The sequence below is a fragment of the Alternaria incomplexa genome (assembly GCF_024043165.1).
Source record: "Alternaria incomplexa strain BMP 0042 chromosome Unknown scaffold_5, whole genome shotgun sequence".
Classification (NCBI taxonomy): Eukaryota; Fungi; Ascomycota; class Dothideomycetes; order Pleosporales; family Pleosporaceae; genus Alternaria; species Alternaria incomplexa.
The window spans coordinates 324262-342874 of NW_026249854.1; the positions used below are offsets into that span (position 1 = coordinate 324262).

General features: G+C 52.3%; 6 protein-coding genes across 6 annotated transcripts; 2 read left to right on the top strand and 4 right to left on the bottom strand.

Moving 5' to 3' along the window:
* Positions 1 to 22: 22 nt before the first annotated feature.
* J4E90_004026 (uncharacterized protein) lies at positions 23 to 2121 on the bottom strand (the record flags this gene model as incomplete). The annotated part of the gene is made up of 2 exons (XM_051433592.1): positions 23 to 355; positions 760 to 2121. The coding sequence occupies 2 exons, from the start codon at positions 2119 to 2121 to the stop codon at positions 23 to 25; spliced, it is 1695 nt and encodes a 564-aa protein (XP_051292110.1).
* A 400-nt stretch (positions 2122 to 2521) lies between these two features.
* On the bottom strand, positions 2522 to 3675 carry J4E90_004027 (uncharacterized protein; the record flags this gene model as incomplete). The annotated part of the gene is made up of 3 exons (XM_051433593.1): positions 2522 to 2841; positions 2891 to 3289; positions 3342 to 3675. 3 exons carry the CDS (start codon positions 3673 to 3675, stop codon positions 2522 to 2524), a joined length of 1053 nt encoding a protein of 350 aa, XP_051292111.1.
* An 895-nt stretch (positions 3676 to 4570) lies between these two features.
* Positions 4571 to 5594, top strand: J4E90_004028 (uncharacterized protein; the record flags this gene model as incomplete). Its single annotated transcript, XM_051433594.1, has 2 exons — positions 4571 to 5527; positions 5574 to 5594. 2 exons carry the CDS (start codon positions 4571 to 4573, stop codon positions 5592 to 5594), a joined length of 978 nt encoding a protein of 325 aa, XP_051292112.1.
* Positions 5595 to 6399: 805 nt separating this feature from the next.
* J4E90_004029 (uncharacterized protein) lies at positions 6400 to 7912 on the bottom strand (the record flags this gene model as incomplete). The annotated part of the gene is made up of 2 exons (XM_051433595.1): positions 6400 to 7374; positions 7424 to 7912. The coding sequence occupies 2 exons, from the start codon at positions 7910 to 7912 to the stop codon at positions 6400 to 6402; spliced, it is 1464 nt and encodes a 487-aa protein (XP_051292113.1).
* Positions 7913 to 8492: 580 nt separating this feature from the next.
* J4E90_004030 (uncharacterized protein) lies at positions 8493 to 10314 on the top strand (the record flags this gene model as incomplete). Its single annotated transcript, XM_051433596.1, has 2 exons — positions 8493 to 8666; positions 8722 to 10314. The coding sequence occupies 2 exons, from the start codon at positions 8493 to 8495 to the stop codon at positions 10312 to 10314; spliced, it is 1767 nt and encodes a 588-aa protein (XP_051292114.1).
* Positions 10315 to 13168: 2854 nt separating this feature from the next.
* On the bottom strand, positions 13169 to 16175 carry J4E90_004031 (uncharacterized protein; the record flags this gene model as incomplete). Its single annotated transcript, XM_051433597.1, has 8 exons — positions 13169 to 13514; positions 13566 to 14038; positions 14086 to 14639; positions 14686 to 14967; positions 15017 to 15349; positions 15399 to 15923; positions 15972 to 16016; positions 16073 to 16175. The coding sequence occupies 8 exons, from the start codon at positions 16173 to 16175 to the stop codon at positions 13169 to 13171; spliced, it is 2661 nt and encodes an 886-aa protein (XP_051292115.1).
* Positions 16176 to 18613: the final 2438 nt, after the last annotated feature.

Consider the following 18613-nt stretch of genomic DNA (forward strand, 5'->3'; position numbering starts at 1 on the left):
TCAATCAATGGCCAGTCCCTACTCAGACAGTACCAGCGCACACGAGACTCACGGACCCGCCGACCGCCTCGAGCATCTCGTACACACCCACGGAGTCGACCTTGTTCGCCACTCCCCAATCTTCAAACTCCAAAGGCGATTCGGACTTCCATACGCAGCTCTTCTTGTATGCCTTGCACTCATCGTGTCGGTCTACGTCGACGTAACATTCGGCTACGGCGTATACTCCTACGGCTTCTTGGGCAACAAAGCAGCCGATAATGTCATGGTTTTTCTGTTGATCGTGGTGGTCGCTTTTCTGTGGGTGATGGCTCGCATCTTCTGGGTAACGAACTCGGAGAGGGAAGTCTCGGGACTAAGGAGGCATTCGTATATGTTGGGTAGCCAGCATGTTGCGAGGAGAGATGAGGGCGCGGATAGAGAGGTGATTGTCGTGGAGAGGCAGAATATGGCTTGAGTTTCTCACGTGCTGTGCCAGATGCCACCTATACCCATGCTATCTTTCGAAGGCATGGATTTTCTATAAAATGGAATTGAGATCTTAATACTTTTCATTGACTAACTTCGCATGTGGATGACGGCATGGAAGCCACTTCACCATCCGCGCACCTTTCACGGAGCCACTCCGAAATACGATCAAACTTTTCAGCATCGCCAGTTTTCCATTTCCGTTCATTTATCAGTGTCTGACCGTCCTTCAGCAGATCTAAGCCAGTAGCGCTCCAGTGCATCTTTGAACGAAGGAGGGTGCAGTAGAACCCTTTTCGCAAGGTTTTCTGGAAACTCATCCAGTGACATGTTGCCTAGAAGTTTTGACTTGTAGTCCTTCCATAGAGACTCTGCCCCATAAAAGTGCTCAATCTCAAGTGTCTCCACGTTCAGATTGCGCACGGACTCCAACGCAGAGCGATATTTCTGATCTGGTGGGTTCTCGAACGATATGCACCGCGCGTGCTGCCCGTAACATTGTAGAAATGAGTGCAAATTTTTCGCATTCATTGGAGTTCTCCTCACAGTAAGTTTTTCGAGAACAGGTGTGTCAGAAGCTGAAGGAAGCGGGACGATCGACCGAGTATTGGTGAATTCTTCATAATGGCCATGATCGATAACCAACGAGCGAAGGCGCGGAAAGAGGCTTCTCGTAATTGACAGTCTGGCCTTCTCCTCATATGATGGTGTTTGGAAGAAGGGGGAGTACATGTCCTTCAGAACGAGTGTTTCGACCTTTTGACTGGCTCTCGCGAAGATGGCATAGGGGACTTTGGTGAGGAACGCGTGATGTTCATCGAGATCTACGGCCAGGGTCATCGTGCGGACTGTGATATTCGATGCTACCATGGCATGAATGAGCATCTGAAGGCCAAGATGAGCCGCATCACCAGCATCCCCCATATCCTCTTCTTCGCGGTAGCGTGAGATCTTTGGAAACTTTCGGAACAGGTTATGATAGCGTCCGGGTTGGGTATGAGGCTCGTGGTAGAAACCGATATGGTCCATGTTGTTGAAGCAGTACAGAGCCTTGGCTAAGACCTCTTGAAGGGCCCTCGTATCGGCCTCCTGGCTGACACTCAGAGCAAAGTCACTACCCGTCATTGGGGATTCGTCGTCCCTGCACTTCCAAATACCAGGATACCAACAGCTTTCAGCCTGTTTAATCTGGGCCAGGTCCGAGGATGAGTCATGGCGTAGCCGAACCCACTCTGCCTCCTCCAATTGCGTTGGATTTTCCTCCCAATCCCAATCAAGTGGGTAATCCGCGGGCGCTTCATCGCAAGCTATGATGAGTTTTGTAACCCAAGGAGCCAGATGCTCGCACGTAGACGCAGCGGTGAGGTTGGATATACTTTGACGCGATCTCAGATCGAATATTGTTTCGCACAGGTAAGCACCGAAAGCCTTCCATGAACAATTACGGAAGCGACGGCTCGTGAGGCGGAATGCGAGTGAACACGGATGCTCCTCTTCCTGATCGCATCGATAGACAAAAGATCCCCAGAGTTCGTCTTCGGTGACTGGCGGAACAGCATGCTTCGCACCTTCCAACAGTATGCACTCCAGTAATTCGGTGGGCAGCTTCTCGATGGGCGAAGGATCTGCCAAGGGCAGAGTTGCTGGAACCATGGAGGGTATTGTGCTTGTCGTGTTGCTTGTGGGGTTTAGACGGTCGAACTTGGTTTAAAGACCAGAAGGCTAAATGTCAGGGCAGGTGAGAGAATAAGCGGGTCAACTAGGCATCTGCGCAAGGACGTGTGAACAACCCTAGAAAGGAAAGTGCACGTATACCCTGACGTCATACTCGAGACTAGGTGAGACTGTACTTCTACGTCAACTTAGAAGAAAACTGAACAGGCCTGCAGCCTACATTAACATAAAAGCCTACAAGATAGGTAACGTAGCGTTGATGTAGGCCCTAGACCTGTTCAGTTTTTTCTTGTATAAGGTGCTCTAGGGCTGTTTTTATAATTGACGAAAGATCTTGGTAGATACTTGAAGAGATTGACCACTACTCCCAGGAAAAGCCTCACCCGGTAGCACTGGTTGGAGCTGCTGTCGCATTGAGCTCTACAACCGTTACCACCGACTTCTTCTCCGTCTTTAACTTATCCTGTATAGCCTGATAGTTCCGGCTCATGGCATTCCTCGTAAACTCCTCACCAGTCACCATTGGATACTTCTTCAGTGGACCCTGAATCTTGGCGTCTTTGCACGGCTGATTGAAGAAGGCGATGCTGTAGCGCTCGCCGTAGAAGTCATCAGGCTCACATGGAGCCTTGACACGATGGAATGTCGACTTGAAGCGGTCGTCAGACCACGACATTAGGAGGTCACCGACATTGCAGACTGTGGTGCATGAGTAAATGTTTCAGGTCGACATAGCACATCAACATACCGATTGCGTTCTTGTCTGCGTCCGGCTCGACCTTGGTCCACGCATCCCCGTATCCGAACGAAGTGGATACTTCCCGCCCCGGACAGATCTCAAGACCAGACTGCCCTGCTTTCTGGAACAGCAGAGTCAAGAAGTCCCAGTCGGCGTGTGCGCCCGCTCGATGATGCACCTCCCCTGTTGGATTTGACACCTGTGGAGTCTCAAAGTAATGCAGTAATCGGCAGACAGTCTGAGACTCTGGTCGGCTGACATCGTGAGCTTTGACGAAGTAATCTTCCTCGAAGTTCAGCCCTCGCGCGAAGCACCTCATGAGCCTCTCACTAACTGCTTGTACTCTGTGCATGAACTCCAAAGCCTCTGCTCGGAATCCCGGAAGGGTCTGGTCACTCAGCCATCGACCTATCCAACGATCAGCACGGCCATACACACAAGACGAATGAAACCAGCTCACCGTTCATGCCTTCGCCAAATTGCATTTGATAAGACTCTTTGCGGTCGACTGCACCAGTGGATGGCCGGATTTGAGCATTCTTCTCCCATCCAGCGTTGTGTTGAGGGGAGAATGGCACTTGCGATTTCACGGGATCGGGCTGATTGAAGAAACGCGCTGACTGATTGAAGATGCCGTCGACAGCGTCGCGTATTATGCCGTGGTCCACGATGCAGAAGAAGCCGTGGTTCTCAGCAGCATCGACAAGTTCCTGTGTAATCACATCGATGCGCGCATCGAAGTCACGGAGGGAGATTGTCGGCACAGGGCGATCAACATATTTCGTCGGTGCCATAATGAGAGGGTTGATATTCGAGCTGATTGACTGGTGAGTTTGATATATGACCGTAGTGCTTTGAGGGCAAACTGTACCTATTCTTATGTTCGGTCATCTTTGCTTCTACGCATGTAGTGTCGCAATATGCGTTCAGGCGTGCCAAAGCCGACGCGGCCAGGGCGGCCGCTCACATCGGCCGTCATCACCAACACGTGTGTCGTGCTGCTTAGATAGGCACCCGTAGCCTGCGAGACGGTGGTCGCGGTCGAGATGATGTGGGGCCGAGGCGAGATTGTGGAAGGTTCCGCGTGGTCGGCCGCACCCTGTTCATCTTCCTTCCCCACCGCAACTGCACGCCGATAGCCAACTGATAGCCAGCGCGCCTTGCCAATTCCCGGGAACGCGATGCTGAGAGAGACGGTCTCATTGCATCGGGATGTCCTCGATCGCGACACCTAGTCCACGACCGACACGGTCAACCTTACCATGGACGACAGCAGCACCTCGAAAGGGCCGAGACCCCGTCTGACATGTACAGAGTGCTATAGAAGGAAGATCAAATGTGATAAGAGTGTGCCTTGCAGCACATGCATTCGAAGGTTAGCTCCTCCGTTTTCATGGCAGTCTAGTATCCGCGAGTCTTCGACAAAGACTGAGCCTGCGCGACTGTGGAATGCTTTTCGCTGGGAACCAGAGCTTCTTGGTACTGCGCAAGCTGCCCGAACCATCTCATGCTAAGTAAAGCAGGGGATATGCAAGCTTCTGTACGAGAGAAGACGCGGCTGTGACATCCTCAGTACCACCACCACCCGCCTACCAAGCTCAAGGTGCAGCGACAGCACCTGACGATCTAGTGCGCGCTCTACTCGACCGCGTAAGTCAGCTTGAAGCCAAGCTACAGGAACAATGTGATATGGCCTCGAGCGAAGCACCCTTGCCTCTGGAAATCTCTGATACGCCAGCGAGTCCAGTTCATAATGCAGCGACCACTTCACCTCTCAACAATAACGCGTCACAATATACGGACACTGACGATGCAGCTACCGTGTTGGAGTTTCTAGCATGGGGCCGTAAGAAAGACATTGACTACGGGACATCACCAGAGCAGAACAGCGGGCCACGGCGACTGAGTATCAGAGATGAGGATGAAGCGGTTGCATCCAGTATCCTGTATGAAACCAGCAAAGATGCACGGCTTGACGTACTTGAAGCGCTTCTTCCGAACAAGACTCATATCGTCCAGCTTGTGGAGTACCATAGTACCACCATCCTATGGTACCATGGGTCTTACTCCTCAGCAATATTCAAGGACGACCTGGATATCTTTCTTGGAGACTACGAAGGCGACGTCCGGCACCAAGGCTTGAATCTGCAATGGCTTAGTTTACTGTTCGCCATCATAACAGGCAGTATCACATGTGCGCCGCCATCTGTATATCCGTCTTGGGGTTTCTCATCAGAAGAGAGGAAGGTCTTGTCACAAAGATGGTACGAAGCGAGTGTGACGTGTCTCGAAATCGCTGGCTACATCGAGACTCATACCATCTACTCTGTTCAAGCCATTGCAACGTTGACCATTGCGGCTCATATCCTTGGCAAGTCGAACAGCCAGTCGATTCTGCTTGCCTCAGCTGGTCCTATTGCACAGAGTCTTGGGTTGCACCGACTTGGACCAGAGGGCGCAGCTGCAGCCACCTCGAAGGAGCAGCTACGCCAGCGTGAAGCCGGTCGACGAGTCTTCAATCAGCTTTGCACACAAGATTGGTTCCAGATTCCGTTCTCCGAATCATATACGCTAAACCCTCGCTTCTTTACGACTGCGAAGCCGCTGAACTGCAATGACGACGACATGATACCCTGTCCATTGAGCGTACCAACCCAAGCGAGCTACTGCAACTATCGCTATGATATCGCAGCGCTTATGCCGCAACTCCTAGATGCGATAACAGGCTGTAACACGCTTTTCACGAAGTATGAACAGGTGCTACATTACGACGAGAAGATGCGCAAGCTTGCGACTGCATGTATACCTACATTCCTATCAACGAATGCGCCGGTGGCGACCGATTGGCCTATCTATGTTGGCTGGGCTAGACGCTCGTTGGCTATATGTGCTTCACACAAGATCATCATGATACATCGGAAATTCATCGGCCTTTCCTTTACGAACTCCGCTTTTTCCTTCACGCGACGTACCTGTATTGCAGCTTCCAAGACCATATTGAAAGAAGCGCTATCGGGCAGCGATGAGCAGGGCCCGATACTATGGATCGAGCAAGCCTTCTCAGTAGCAGCGGGGATCATTCTCAGTCTCGATGCTTTTCATCGATCGGCCAGTGACAGGGAGTTCGACGAACATACCAGACTTGTTGCTGACGCAATCGGTTACTTGAGCCGATTCGAACATAGCAAGATTGCCTCGCGCGGCGTGCGGTTGCTGTCGGGACTGCAGCGCGAGCTCCAGAGTGAAAACATGAACAGCAAGAAGCGGGCACGACCTGCGGACAGTCTTGGAATCTCGTCGACATCTGGCAAGCGAGCCCGTAGATTTAATGTGGAGACCTTTATCAGCGACGTAGCCCAAGACTTGCAGGTAACAACTCCCACGTCATCATCGACCGAAGATGTTCCTATAAGCGTGGGACATACTTCATGGAACTCTTTCATGAACTTGCTACCGCCGCAAACAGGATTTGGGGGACAAAGCCTATTTGATGACTTGCTTTCATTTCAGTTTTGAAATCATATATACTTTAACGACATGTGGTTTCGCGCACCTACATCGCTCCTTTTCCGTATGTCTGCCACTGACTTCTTTGCTTTCTGTATGATCGTCTTCTCATCAATGTGCAACAACTTGCCGTCACTGACAAGCAACTGGCCATCTACAAGAACTGTATCGACATGGGAACCAGAGGAATGGATCAACACTGTGACCGGATCGATTCCACCGGAAGCCTGCTCATTTGGGTCCCAGGGCGCACAAGATACGCCTTTCGGCCCAACAACCACGATATCCGCTTTCTTCCCAACCTCCAAGCTTCCGATCTCATCTTCTAGTCCTAGCGCCCTTGCGCCGTTGATCGTCGCGAACTCCAAGACATCATACGCGCTGAGGACCCCAGCATTTTGTCTGACGCCGCCATGTAGAATGGACGCTAGATGCATCTCCCGAAACATGTCATACGTATTATTACACGGTGCGCCGTCGGTCCCCAGAGCTACGTTTACACCGCTGGCCACCATGTCTGGTATCGGTGCCACACCAGATCCAAGCTTGAGGTTACTTGTAGGGTTATGCGATACAGTACTTTTACTTTCGCGCAAGATATCGAAATCTCTAGCGGCTGGATCCGGATGTACGCAGTGGGCGAATACTGACTTCGGGCCCGTCAGCTGCGTATCTCGGCAGAATTCGAAAGGGCTGCATTGGTAATACTGTCGGTAAATGGGTAGGTCTTTAGGAGCTTCCGCGCAGTGCATAGTGAGACCGATGTCGTGTGCTCGCGCTGCTTCGCCGATCGTGGCATGGACCGCCATTGGTGAGCCTCGAGGTGTGCCCGCTGCAAACCACATGTGTAGACGGTCGTTGGAAGAGCCATGATACTTCTTGTGCGCTGATAGTGCAACTGCCACAGACATTGAGTCTACGTCCCGATCTCTGGCATCTTTCATGTTGAGATCTGAGTTCGTCTCGCCGACTTTGATCAATTTGCCCTAGTAGCTAGGTCAGCTCGTTGCATTGATCTTGCTTTGCGATACTTACCAAGCACGCACGAATGCCAGTTTCTTCTACTGCTCTGACGACGTTTTCAAGGCCGCTCCTATGCGTGAGCATAGCCTCAAGAAAACATGTCGTTCCCGTCTTCAACATCTCCGCAATCGTCAGCATTGAGGCTACATATCCATCGTCCTCGGCGTAGTTGGCCTCCAATGGCCAGATTGCATCACATAACCAGTTGTGCAACGGGAGATCTTCGGCTAGTCCACGGAGCAGTGATTGCGCAAGATGGGCGTGTGTGTTGACCAAGCCCGGTATGACGATCTTGTTCTTGCAGTCGACAATGTCAAGATTTACATACTCGTTCTGGTTGACTTGGTCGATGAGATCAGACGTCTTCCCGAGTGCTGTGATGCGGCCGCTTTCAACGAGAATTGCGCCATCGAGTATGATTTCCCGGTCCTTATTGACAGTGACAATGGTCGCATTCGTCAAGAGGCACAGCGGCGTTTGACTTGATCTTGCCATGTTCATTCGAAGTAGTGCTGATACCGCTGGCTAAGATCTACGAGGATGCTTAGGTGCGACGTTGGAGGGTTTTGTGAAAGTGTAGGTTCAAGTTTCTAGGAGATCTCATCCGTCCCTAATTTGGTCAATGAACTTGGGAATCTGGGCGAATGATTACTTCACGCGATTACTTTCAATATCCTATTTGCATAGTCGCGACTTCCCATAGGCGTGCGCTGACAGTCGCCTCCGCCGCTCTCCGCTTTCGCGCCTTCGCTAACGTGACAGGGGGCGGCCGACGCTAGCGATATCTCCCCTCTTATCTAGCTCACGTACTCTGTCACCCGTCGCATATCTCACGGCATACGCACAAGTATCATCGCAGTGTTATCAGGTACAAACAATAGCCGGATTCCGATGAGCTGGTTATCGCGGGGTTTACAGGCGCAGAAACGCCTATCGTGGGAAAGGCTCCTGCCGATCTAGAACCACGAGTCAACAATGGCTAATAGGTTGATATATGACCATGCAGCTCGATTTTGAAATGCATTTGCCGCGAGAACTCAGTCAGCATACTGGAATCCCACTGGGTTGAGTAGGAGTAATCATGGTCATCGACTCCCGGAGCGAGATGGAGCCGAAGTCCAAGTACGCTGAAGAAATGGGTCAATACTCGTCCGCCGAGAGTCAAGAGATAGGTACAGTGACCACAAAGTGGCAGGATACGCTCGCGAAGATCAAGCATGCTTTCACGACGAAAGATGGATGGATCGGCGACTACGTATGTCAATACTTAACCTACCCGACTATCTGCCATAGATAGCTGACAGCCCCAGGACTACGTCTACTTGATCACTCCCAACATCTGGCCCTTGAACAGAAAGTACAAAAACTACCAAGCGCCATTCTACGGACTCAACGACCGCGTACCTGTTCTATTGACACTACTCCTCGGCCTTCAGCATGCACTCACCATGATCGGATCCATTGTGTCACCACCACTCGCAATCGCTTCCGGGGCGTTCAAGTTCGACCCAGCTATGACGACGTACCTAGTCTCGACAGCCTTCATCACTACAGGCATTGCGACAGCCCTGCAAGTTACTCGGCTGCATATTATGAAGACGCCCTTCTTCATCGGCACAGGGCTCTTGAGCGTCGTGGGACCAACATTCGACATCCTACCCATCGTCTTCAACTACGCCGCTTTACGATATAAGTCCGGCTCTTGTCCAGTTCTTGAAGACGGTACCCAAGGGCCATGCCCTGACGCGTGGGGTGCATGCCTGGGCACTATGCTGTGCTGTGTCTGGATCCAGATAGCAATGGCTTTTGTACCGCCTAAGATGCTTAACAAGATCTTTCCCAAGCTCATCACTGGATCACTTCTGACCCTCATTGGAGTCTACCTCGTTGGTAACGGACTGCAGAACTGGGGTGGATCATCAAACTGCCACGGAGGAGACGGGTTCTACGCTCTGTGTCCGGATATCACTGCGCCACGACCGCTCGTATGGGGGCATCCGAAGCTGATCGGCTTAGGGTTCAGTGTGTTTGCTACTATCATCTTGGTCGAAGCCGTCGGTGCGCCACTCATGCGCTCAGCTTCAGTCATTATTGGTTTAGCTGTAGGATGTGCCATCTCAGGCGCAACAGGCTACTGGTCAACAGAACAGCTCAACCAAGCACCCGGTGGAACCTTTCTTTGGGTGCACACGTTCAAGCTCTCCGTTGATGGCGCGCTAGTACTACCCATGATTATCATGTTTGCTTGTCAAGCCGTGTCTTGCATTCCCGATATCTTGGCCACTGCAGAGCTATCAGGTGTTGACATCGAAGGAACAGAGTTCAACAGCAGGATCCAAGGCGGCATTTTGTGCGACGGACTCGGAAGCTTCTTCAGTGCATTGGCTACGGGCCCACCGATGGTCAGCCAGGCAGGCAACAACGGCGTTATTGTTCTCACCGGTTGTGCATCTCGCCGTGCAGGATGGGCAGCAAGTGGCTTCCTGATCCTCATGGGGGTCATTGCGAAGTTCGGTGCTGTCTTCGCTTCTATGCCGCCGTCTGTCCTCGGCGGTATGCAAGTCTTCCTTTACAGCACCATTGCTGTGGCCGGTATCCGTGTCCTCGCACTCATCCCATGGACCCGCCGTGATCGCTTCATCCTCGCAGTCTCCCTGGGCATTGGGTTCATGGATATATGTCAGCCCGACTGGTTTTCACAGGTTTTATCGTACGATGGGCCAAATGAGAATCTGGTAGGATTCGAGCAGGGCATCAACCTTGCTGTGGAGACTCCATTTGTCATTGCTGCTATTGTTGGTATATTCTTGAACGCTGTACTGCCGAAGGACAAAAGCGCGGCGCCGATGGTAGGATACGGTGATGAGCAGAAACATCCTAGGATAGGGCAACGTGAGGATTAGACATATATCACAGATATTAAGAGGCCTTTTCCTGAGTCATGGCGTGATGGTATTCTTTTTGTATTCGTCTTTATGTGATAGATCTTGTATGCATACGGCGGTGTCTCGGCACCGCTGCTGTCGCATAATGATTTTCATCGCTTATTGAAGCGAGGTCTTTCTCTGGAGACGATAACTTGCTACCTGCGGAGAGGACTTCCAGATTCCATCCAGCCACCAGCCTCGCTCTACCTTCTGCCTAACCAACCAGGCATCCAATATATGCCTTAACATCCCACTTAACACGCGACCAACATGCCACTCTATTCGGTCCTGTTCCACATGCCTCGTCGGCCTCCCGACCCCACAACCGCCCCATCACAAAGCACATCCAAGTTTCATAGTGGCCTCGCGTGGAAGTGGTATATGGTTTCGAATAGTCTTCGGCGCGCGGCAGAAATGCGGATACCAACGACGATGCGGTGTGGGTAAGGGCTTAGCCGAATCGAACATCATTTGCAAGAATGGGGGAGGTTGGTCTGTGAAGATCTTCAAGGCTAGGAATTCTCGGCTGCCCTGCCGAGTTACATCGGCGGACGGCAGGTAAATTATCGCAGCAAGGCGAAAGTGGAGATAATGAAGCGGAGAGTGGAAATGCGAGTTTTCCCTCGAAGTGGGTTTTGACCTGACATGGCCAACGATAGGAGTTTTCGAGATTACGATGGTGATTCATGGCATTGATGATGATATTTTGGAAAACGAGGCTGTGCCAAAATTATCATTACCTACCTCCACCTCGGAGTAGACCGACCGAGAAAGAATACATAGTAACAATACACGCAGTACTCGCCAAACCGGTCCTTTCCTAGTCCCCAACGACCAATTCTCCCGCTTCTTCTCCCGCTGCCCCTGCCCTCTTAGTTCTCACGACCCTGTTCCCGAACGCTGATCATCAATGCATTGCATGCGTATCAAACAACGCGCGCTCGCGCAATCGTTCAGATCGGTGAGTGACCTCGTACAATCCACTTTTTAGCATTGTAGCAAAGCATGACTCGCCAAGCAAGTTGACGAGTCGGATGCATTAGTCAGGGAGGGTAGACGTTGGAAACTTGCTTGGCCAAGACACATGGGACAGCAACTGGGTGATGGGTGGGTTCGTTCACTGGGATTGGGAACAAAACGCACTGTGGGTAAGTCGCTTGGGGGAACATTACGATGAAACCAGGGGTCAGGGGGCGGTTTGCTGGGATTCTGGTGGTCGGCGACTATTCCGCCCGGGTTAGTGTTAGTCTGCTGTCGTCGTCGTAGTGGTGGCTGATGGAAAGTGCCGTAAAGTGTGCGTGGTAGTCTTGTTTAGAGCACGCACACGCGGCAGAGAAAGTGTGACATCTGGAAAGAAGGTTTGATGTATCTGCGGTATGCAAAAGCTGCATGTTCACGTTACATATTGCCCGCCGCGTTGTGACATGATGCAGTAGCGTACGTTTTTTCCACGCTTATCCCCCTTCCTTCGCTCCCATGTCAGATCCTATTGATCTCTAGCGTCTTCTCCACAATCATGAAAAGCGTTCCATTCGAGCCAGGCTGGCAGGGCGGCTTACTGCAGGGGGCCGTGCGTTGCAAGGTTGGCTTTTTATTTTTTTCACATGCCGAAAAGTTCAGGGGACGAAGACGCTCGAGCGGTTTTTACCTCGGGATCTTTCCAGGCTGGCGGGTGGGAGGGCGTGTGCCTCGATATTGACCCTTGGAGCCGCGAAACCCGGATTGAAAAGACCGTTGGATTTATTGTCTATACTATTGACGAACCAGGTTGGAAGGGACCCTGTTGCATCTGTGTACTAAAGTTGCACGCATGGTGCGGTCCGGTTACCCAAACTGTTACGAGATCAACGTCGTCAACGTCGCATCGCATTGACTTGCTCGACGATCAGGAACAACGGCTAACTGCTTTTTACAAACGGTACGAGAAGCGGGTAGAAGGATGGAAGGTCGAGACGGACGGTAGGCCATCCCCACGTGCGACATGGCGATTGGTGCTTTTGCTAAACCGGCCCGTTTGAACGTTCTGGCTTCATCGAATTAGTAAAGCCTGGTGGCTGGGATGCTTTTTGAGTGGTGATCTCAAGAAAGATGCATATGACGCGTGTATGTTAATGTACGATCACTTTCTGTTTTGGTATAATCTAAGGTGTCGGACGGCACCGGTGGGACTGGAGCAGGGTGAATAGATTGAGTGGGGATAGTTGGCGCGCTTATGATGTAACTTCAAGATGCCAATGTTGAAACTCGAGACTGTTCTTGGAACAACTGGGCCTTCGAAGGTTTGATAGAGCGGCTGGGTACGTTGGCTTTGTTGTTGAGGTTATCATTCGTAGGCTGGGACACGAGAAGTGGGTACCGTGCTCCGTATCATCATGAATGAGGAAGGTCAATAATATGCGTTGCGATAATGAGGGTACAGTGTCTTTGTTCAGAGTATTATTACAGTGATGGTGTTTACGCTAGATAATATCGCTAGCGGCGCGTAATCGTCATTGCGGTCGTGCTTGCAGGTATCGCAAGATCAGCGTATTGTACAGGCGCGCTTGTTGCAGCGCTTTTTGGGGGACTCCCGTCTCACGGTGGTGGTACAGCTGAACTGTCTTCTCAATCGACCTTCTTTTCCAAGCGGGCGCACCTTCATCCATCAAAGAGTGATTTGGACAGCAATGTGAATGACGCCGAAGCGTGTCATGCCGTCATCTCGCCGTGACCGAGGTCAAACAATGTGATGGTCATGCGCTTGCCACTCTCCACACTTCTCCGCTCACTGTGGTTCCTGCGAAGTGCATTGCACAAGCGGTGTAATCTTGATCAGGGTTGACGTCAGGCCTCAACGCGCGCGTTTGTACATTGACTGGTCCCCCATGGAAGCGTTGTCGTCCCACCGGCGCTTGAGCCCGTCCGGTAAAGAGCTGGCAACTGCTTCCTGCCACATCGAAGGGGTAACGTATACGGGTGCAGTGTTTCCATATGTCGAGGCCGGTGGCATCTGGCCTGGGACTGCATGGACGTTGCTGGACTGGGGCGATGTGTTCGACATTTGGTAGCCTGGTTGTATAGCCTCCTGCGCTGGCCGCATATCGTAATTGGTTCCTGGAGGATGGGGTCTTAGCGGCGGAGACGCCTGAGAGGACGCGCTAGTAGGAGGGGGCGTACCAAAGGCTACATTCCATTGACTGTATTGTATTAGTTTGTTGTTTCAATGAGAACGTGATGATTGAACTTACTCAAAGATGCGTTGTGGGTTCCATTGGGCGTTCTCCGGCATTTGCATACCAGAAGGTGGCTGAGCTGCACGGTGACCAGACGCCATCATAACCAAAGACTGAGCTACGGGAGAGTCAGCCTTGGATCCGCGGTCGGATGCCGAAATTGGTGGAGTAATGGGGAGTGCATGGTAGTTGACCTGACCTGGTTGTTCCAAGGGCGAGGGATGGCTCGGGTGACGAGGTCGGTATGATCCCTGGTGACCCATAGGGCTTGTTTGTGGAGCTACTTGTGGGCTTCCGAATGGGAACGTCGGTTTCAGTTCAAAAGCTTTTGAACAATCGGCCGAGAACGCTTGGCGCAGGCTGTTGACTTGCTGTTGCATCTCAGGCATCGGAAACGAGGGAGACATGGTTTCCAGGACACGCATGTGGCGTACGAAGAAGTTCCTGGCATCATGGTTGATATCTGGGTCCGGGCATGTCACAGCAACCTACGGCTGTTAGTCAGATGCTTTACTGTACAATGAATATGACATACCAGGTGCAGCATGGTGCAGGTCAACACGGCGTAGATGTGGAAACTTATGCCTCGCATCATGCAAAGCAATCCAGGCATGCCGTAGGTTTTGAGAATCGCCTCTTGAAGTTTGCATAGATTTTTGGCGGCCGAGTAGCATGTGAGCATATGCTGCTTCCATATACCATCATATGATTCTGATACGGCATGTAGCTGCGGGCGGAAGTGCATAATGATGGCCAAGCAGTGATAGGCGTGCATATTCGCCAGCTGATGGGACGGGATCCAAGGAGCAGAGCCATCCTGGGGGTAGACAATCTGCATGTCCTCAGGAAGCTCTCGTAACCAGAGGGAAAAGTCGGTGTTGTGGCCAACAAAAGCTGGATCCAGTGCCCAGTCCGGGTTCTTCTTTCTGAGTCTTCCGTACACGAGGGCCGAGTGGTGAACGTTCTTAACAATACGGGCGTATTGTACGAATTGACGCGCAATTTGAAGCTCAGAAGGATCCTGTCCTGCGATGTGTCTGGGCATCTCCAAGTCTACGGTATCAGTGGTAACACCAAAGTCATAGCGTCCTATAGAAGTCAGCATCTCCAAGTACCTTCTTCAAAACAAACATACCTTGAGGACCGCCAATCATGACCTCGAAGACCATGCACATCTGCCACACCCTCGTTTTGGCAACACAGTCGTGTACTGTCGATCCACATGATTTGCCCATCTGATGGGTGTCGTAATGTTCGTGTAATTCGAGGTCCTTCGCCATGGCTACAAGGCTGACAGTCGCCATCCAAGAACGCCAGAAGTATCCTCGCTTTGGTGAAGCTTCACGAGCTTTCAGCAATAGAATCATTGCCTGCATCGTACTCAGGCGGGACACGTCTTTGAAGCTCTCCTCGTGCTCTGTAACTTGTCAGTAATCGTTTTTCCGTCAATACAGGGCGCTACTGACTTGTGGCAAGGGCCAGCCATTTGTTGCCCTCCTCTGAGTCACCCAGCATCAACGAAGAACAAGCAAAGATGGACTCTAGCATGAGTGGAGAGATGGAGTCCGGAGCGCTGTGCCATTGCTGGTAGAAGTAGGCCTTGTTGATGACGGGGCAATATGGGTGAACGTTGGCGAAAAAGTAGTCAAAGTAATGCATTGCCCGATCATCATCAGGCATCATCTCCGGTGGTATGCGGACCGTATGATCGAGGCTTACAGAAGCTGGCAGTACGACCTCGTACTCCTCTTGTGCGGGTGTTTCGGCCAGTGCCTTCTTCATGTTAGTGATGTATGGGGCTAGACTGGTTAGCTTGATGTTTTTGCAGCAAGATGCCATGAAGCTCACCAATGGCTGTATGATCGATCTTGAGTTCACCCAGTGCCTCGGATAGACTAGATACAGAGTCACTTCGCCAGTGGGGTTCCGATTCCGGTGGAGTCAGGATCGCAGGCGGGCCAGCAGATTGTTGTGAGTAGCCATGCTGAGGCGCGTAGCTCATGGTTTGCTGGATGACCTGGGGCTGAGACATGGGTTGATAATGACACGACTCCTGGGACTGTTGATCCACGTAGGGCGAAGGTTGGTACATGCCTTGGGTGGTCGGCATGGAAGGCGGCATTTGGTGAGACATGGCCTGCGACATGGATGGATGGCGCTGATAGTCATGTTGAGGAGATGGGTCCGGGGCATACTCGAGCGGTTTGGGCTCCAGGTCAAAGGTTTGCGAACCGTTGTAGTCCTTGTCATAGCTGACTGTAGGCGGCACACAGTTAAGCTTCAGACGAATGCAAGCAGCACAGGGCCATGCATTCGTTGTTGCCGCGTCGCACTTGATTTTGCGTCTACGACATCCTTCGCATGCTCTCATTACTGCTGTGCATTAGCATCTGCATGTCAAGACAAAATGTGCCTTCATACCTTTCAGTCGTTTGTGTCTATTGTGTTCGTCTACGAATACATAATCTGGAGATGTTGTCAGCTGTCTTGTCCCCAAGACGCTGAGCGGCGTGTGGACTCACTGCGCTGGTTTTCGCGCGGTGCCAGCGTGGGCGGCGCAAAGGTGAAGCTCTGCATTTGCGCCGTTTGTGGCAGCAGTGGCCGTCCAGTGGTCTCCGGGGGCATAACGTTAATAGCTACCACGAGCCGGTCCGGAGTGACAGCGCAAGGCCTTGCGCAATGGTTGCAAGCAGCGGGGTTGTCGGCTATCCACTAAGTCGATGAGGTTGTGTGCGGTGGTTGGTGTGCAGCCAATGGTAGCGGCGCGCGATGACGGTCCAGAATGTCCTGAGGGTCGGCGGACGGAAGAAATCGCGGAATGGCCAAAACTATACACAAAGAAAGCGAAATCGAGAATAGATGCACTGTAGAATGCTATAGCGCAAGGGAAATCTCCGCGACGCCGCGGCGTCGTTAGGTTATACGGCAGATCAGGGCAGAAGGCGCATAGGGATGGTAGGTGGAGACGATGTCTGGCATACCGGGGTTTCGAAGACGCACTGGCAGCGGGCTCGCAGCGTGGCTCACGCGCACAATAGTGGCGTCGCAGTGTATGGATCTCCTGAAAGGCGAGAGTATTGTGGTCCTAGGCGGTTGGCCGTGTATGAAGGGGTCGATAGGCGGGCGAGGGGTAGACGATATGCGACTTAAGCGTGCAGGATCCAGGAGCCGCACTGCTGCACAAGTAGCGCCTTTGGTATGGGCGCCCAAGCTGCACGCGCGTGAGCGCAAGCGTCCGCTACCAAGATGCTGCGGGCACAGGGAACTGCCGTGCTGTGGGGGTGTGAGGCAATGGGCAGCAGGGATTGTCGTGCCCGTTGGAGACGGCCTGAATCGTAACACGTAGAACGACGGGTAGTGTGGACCTCCTCGAAGCACTGCCATGGGCCGGGAACGATTGCTATAAAATCAGCGGGGGCAAAGTCTGACAGCTGAGAAGACGGTGGTACATGGCGGCATTCTCACTCAGCAGACTTCAAGGCAAAGTAAAAAACTTCAGCGGACCGAGTACGCAAGCTGTTGCGAGGCTCTGGTGGCGGCTGCATTTGCTGGATTGCCCAGAAAAAGAAGATCAGACGTGACCAGTAGACTGCAGCAGCCCGGACCTGGCCGTGATAGGGCTGGACAATGTCGAAAACCTTGCGCATGCATTTAGTCGGTTCATAGTCGTACCTAGTTTCTCATCTCGCACAGCCTTAGGTGCCTGAATGTTTGAGACATGGTCTGGCAGTGTCACCGCAATGACAGGTGGGCCTTCTAGAAAGTGATCTCCGGCTGCTAGCCTCGATGACGAATATTATGCTTTAGCCGACATATAATACAGCAGGTGTACGACTATAGCTGGCTAGATAGGGGTACACAAATGGCTTTGGTAGGACGCTGCACAACCTGCCAGGAGCTAAAGCGAAACAAGTCTTGTCCACATAGTCGCGGAAGAGACTTGGCTGGAGGCAGCATGAGGATAGGCGTCCACTACTCGACGCCGCGCTTTGGCCTCGTTGATGTGCCGCTCTGATCGGTTGCATCTCCATGGCCGCAGACTCGACGTTCACTCGAGACTTTGCATGGGTTGGGCAGACGGGATCCCGTCGCATGCCGCAAAGGCTACGGCAGAACCGGTGTGTGTCGTTGAGCACGACACATCGGCGAATTGATTCGTGCGGAAGCTTGGTAGGGCCATGTGCAGGCAAGGTTCTAACGGCAGACGCATCACCATCAGCGTAGCCCGCATGAAACAATATTACTCCAGATGCTACCCTCAGTTGGGCTAACAAGATTCTCGAATATGTAGGTAGCATGCACAGACAGACGGCATAGCATTTGCATGAGCCGAATACGAGATATTGCGGCCGCGAAGCGAAACGTAGCTGAGGAGACTTGTCGAAGGCTTCGATCCGGCGCATGGATCGTATTTTCGTCCGCCACTGGCGATTGCATGACATGGAGAACGACCGAAGATTGCATGGAGAGCTAAAGTTAGGGTCGAAAATCCCTTTCTTTAAGGACTGTTGTAATCTGTCAACCATGTTGCCGGGTCGCGTTCTCTCTCGCGCGGCAGGCGACAAGGCAGCTGAAAGATTAGTTCCCCACCACGCAGGTGGTATGATGGTGATGGCGATGGCAGTCAAGGCGCAGTCAGGTTACGAGTGCTAGCTTCGATCACGCAGAGACACGACGGGCGTTGCCAAGGGTTGCTTTGTATGGAGCAAGACGGGATGGTGCCATGACTGACAGGTGCTGGCGCCAGGCTACCGTCGACCTTTGGAAGGTCGATAGAAGCAGTGGTTTCCGTGGCGCGTGGTAAGATAACACGATACTGACCTCATCAGTCATGCTGCGCTGATCACTGCCGTTGATCTCCCTGCAGCTCAGGAACACGGCAAGCAAAGCAGGGACAATCCAGCAGCGCGGTCAGTCGTACGCCGGATGAGGCAGCACTTCCGTTATGAAGGCACAAGTGCGGGAGGAGCCGACACAGGTCGTTGGGACGAGACTGCCATTGGGAGCGATTAGTGAGAAACATGTCGTCAACACGATCACCATGGGCGCGCGAGCTTGGGAGG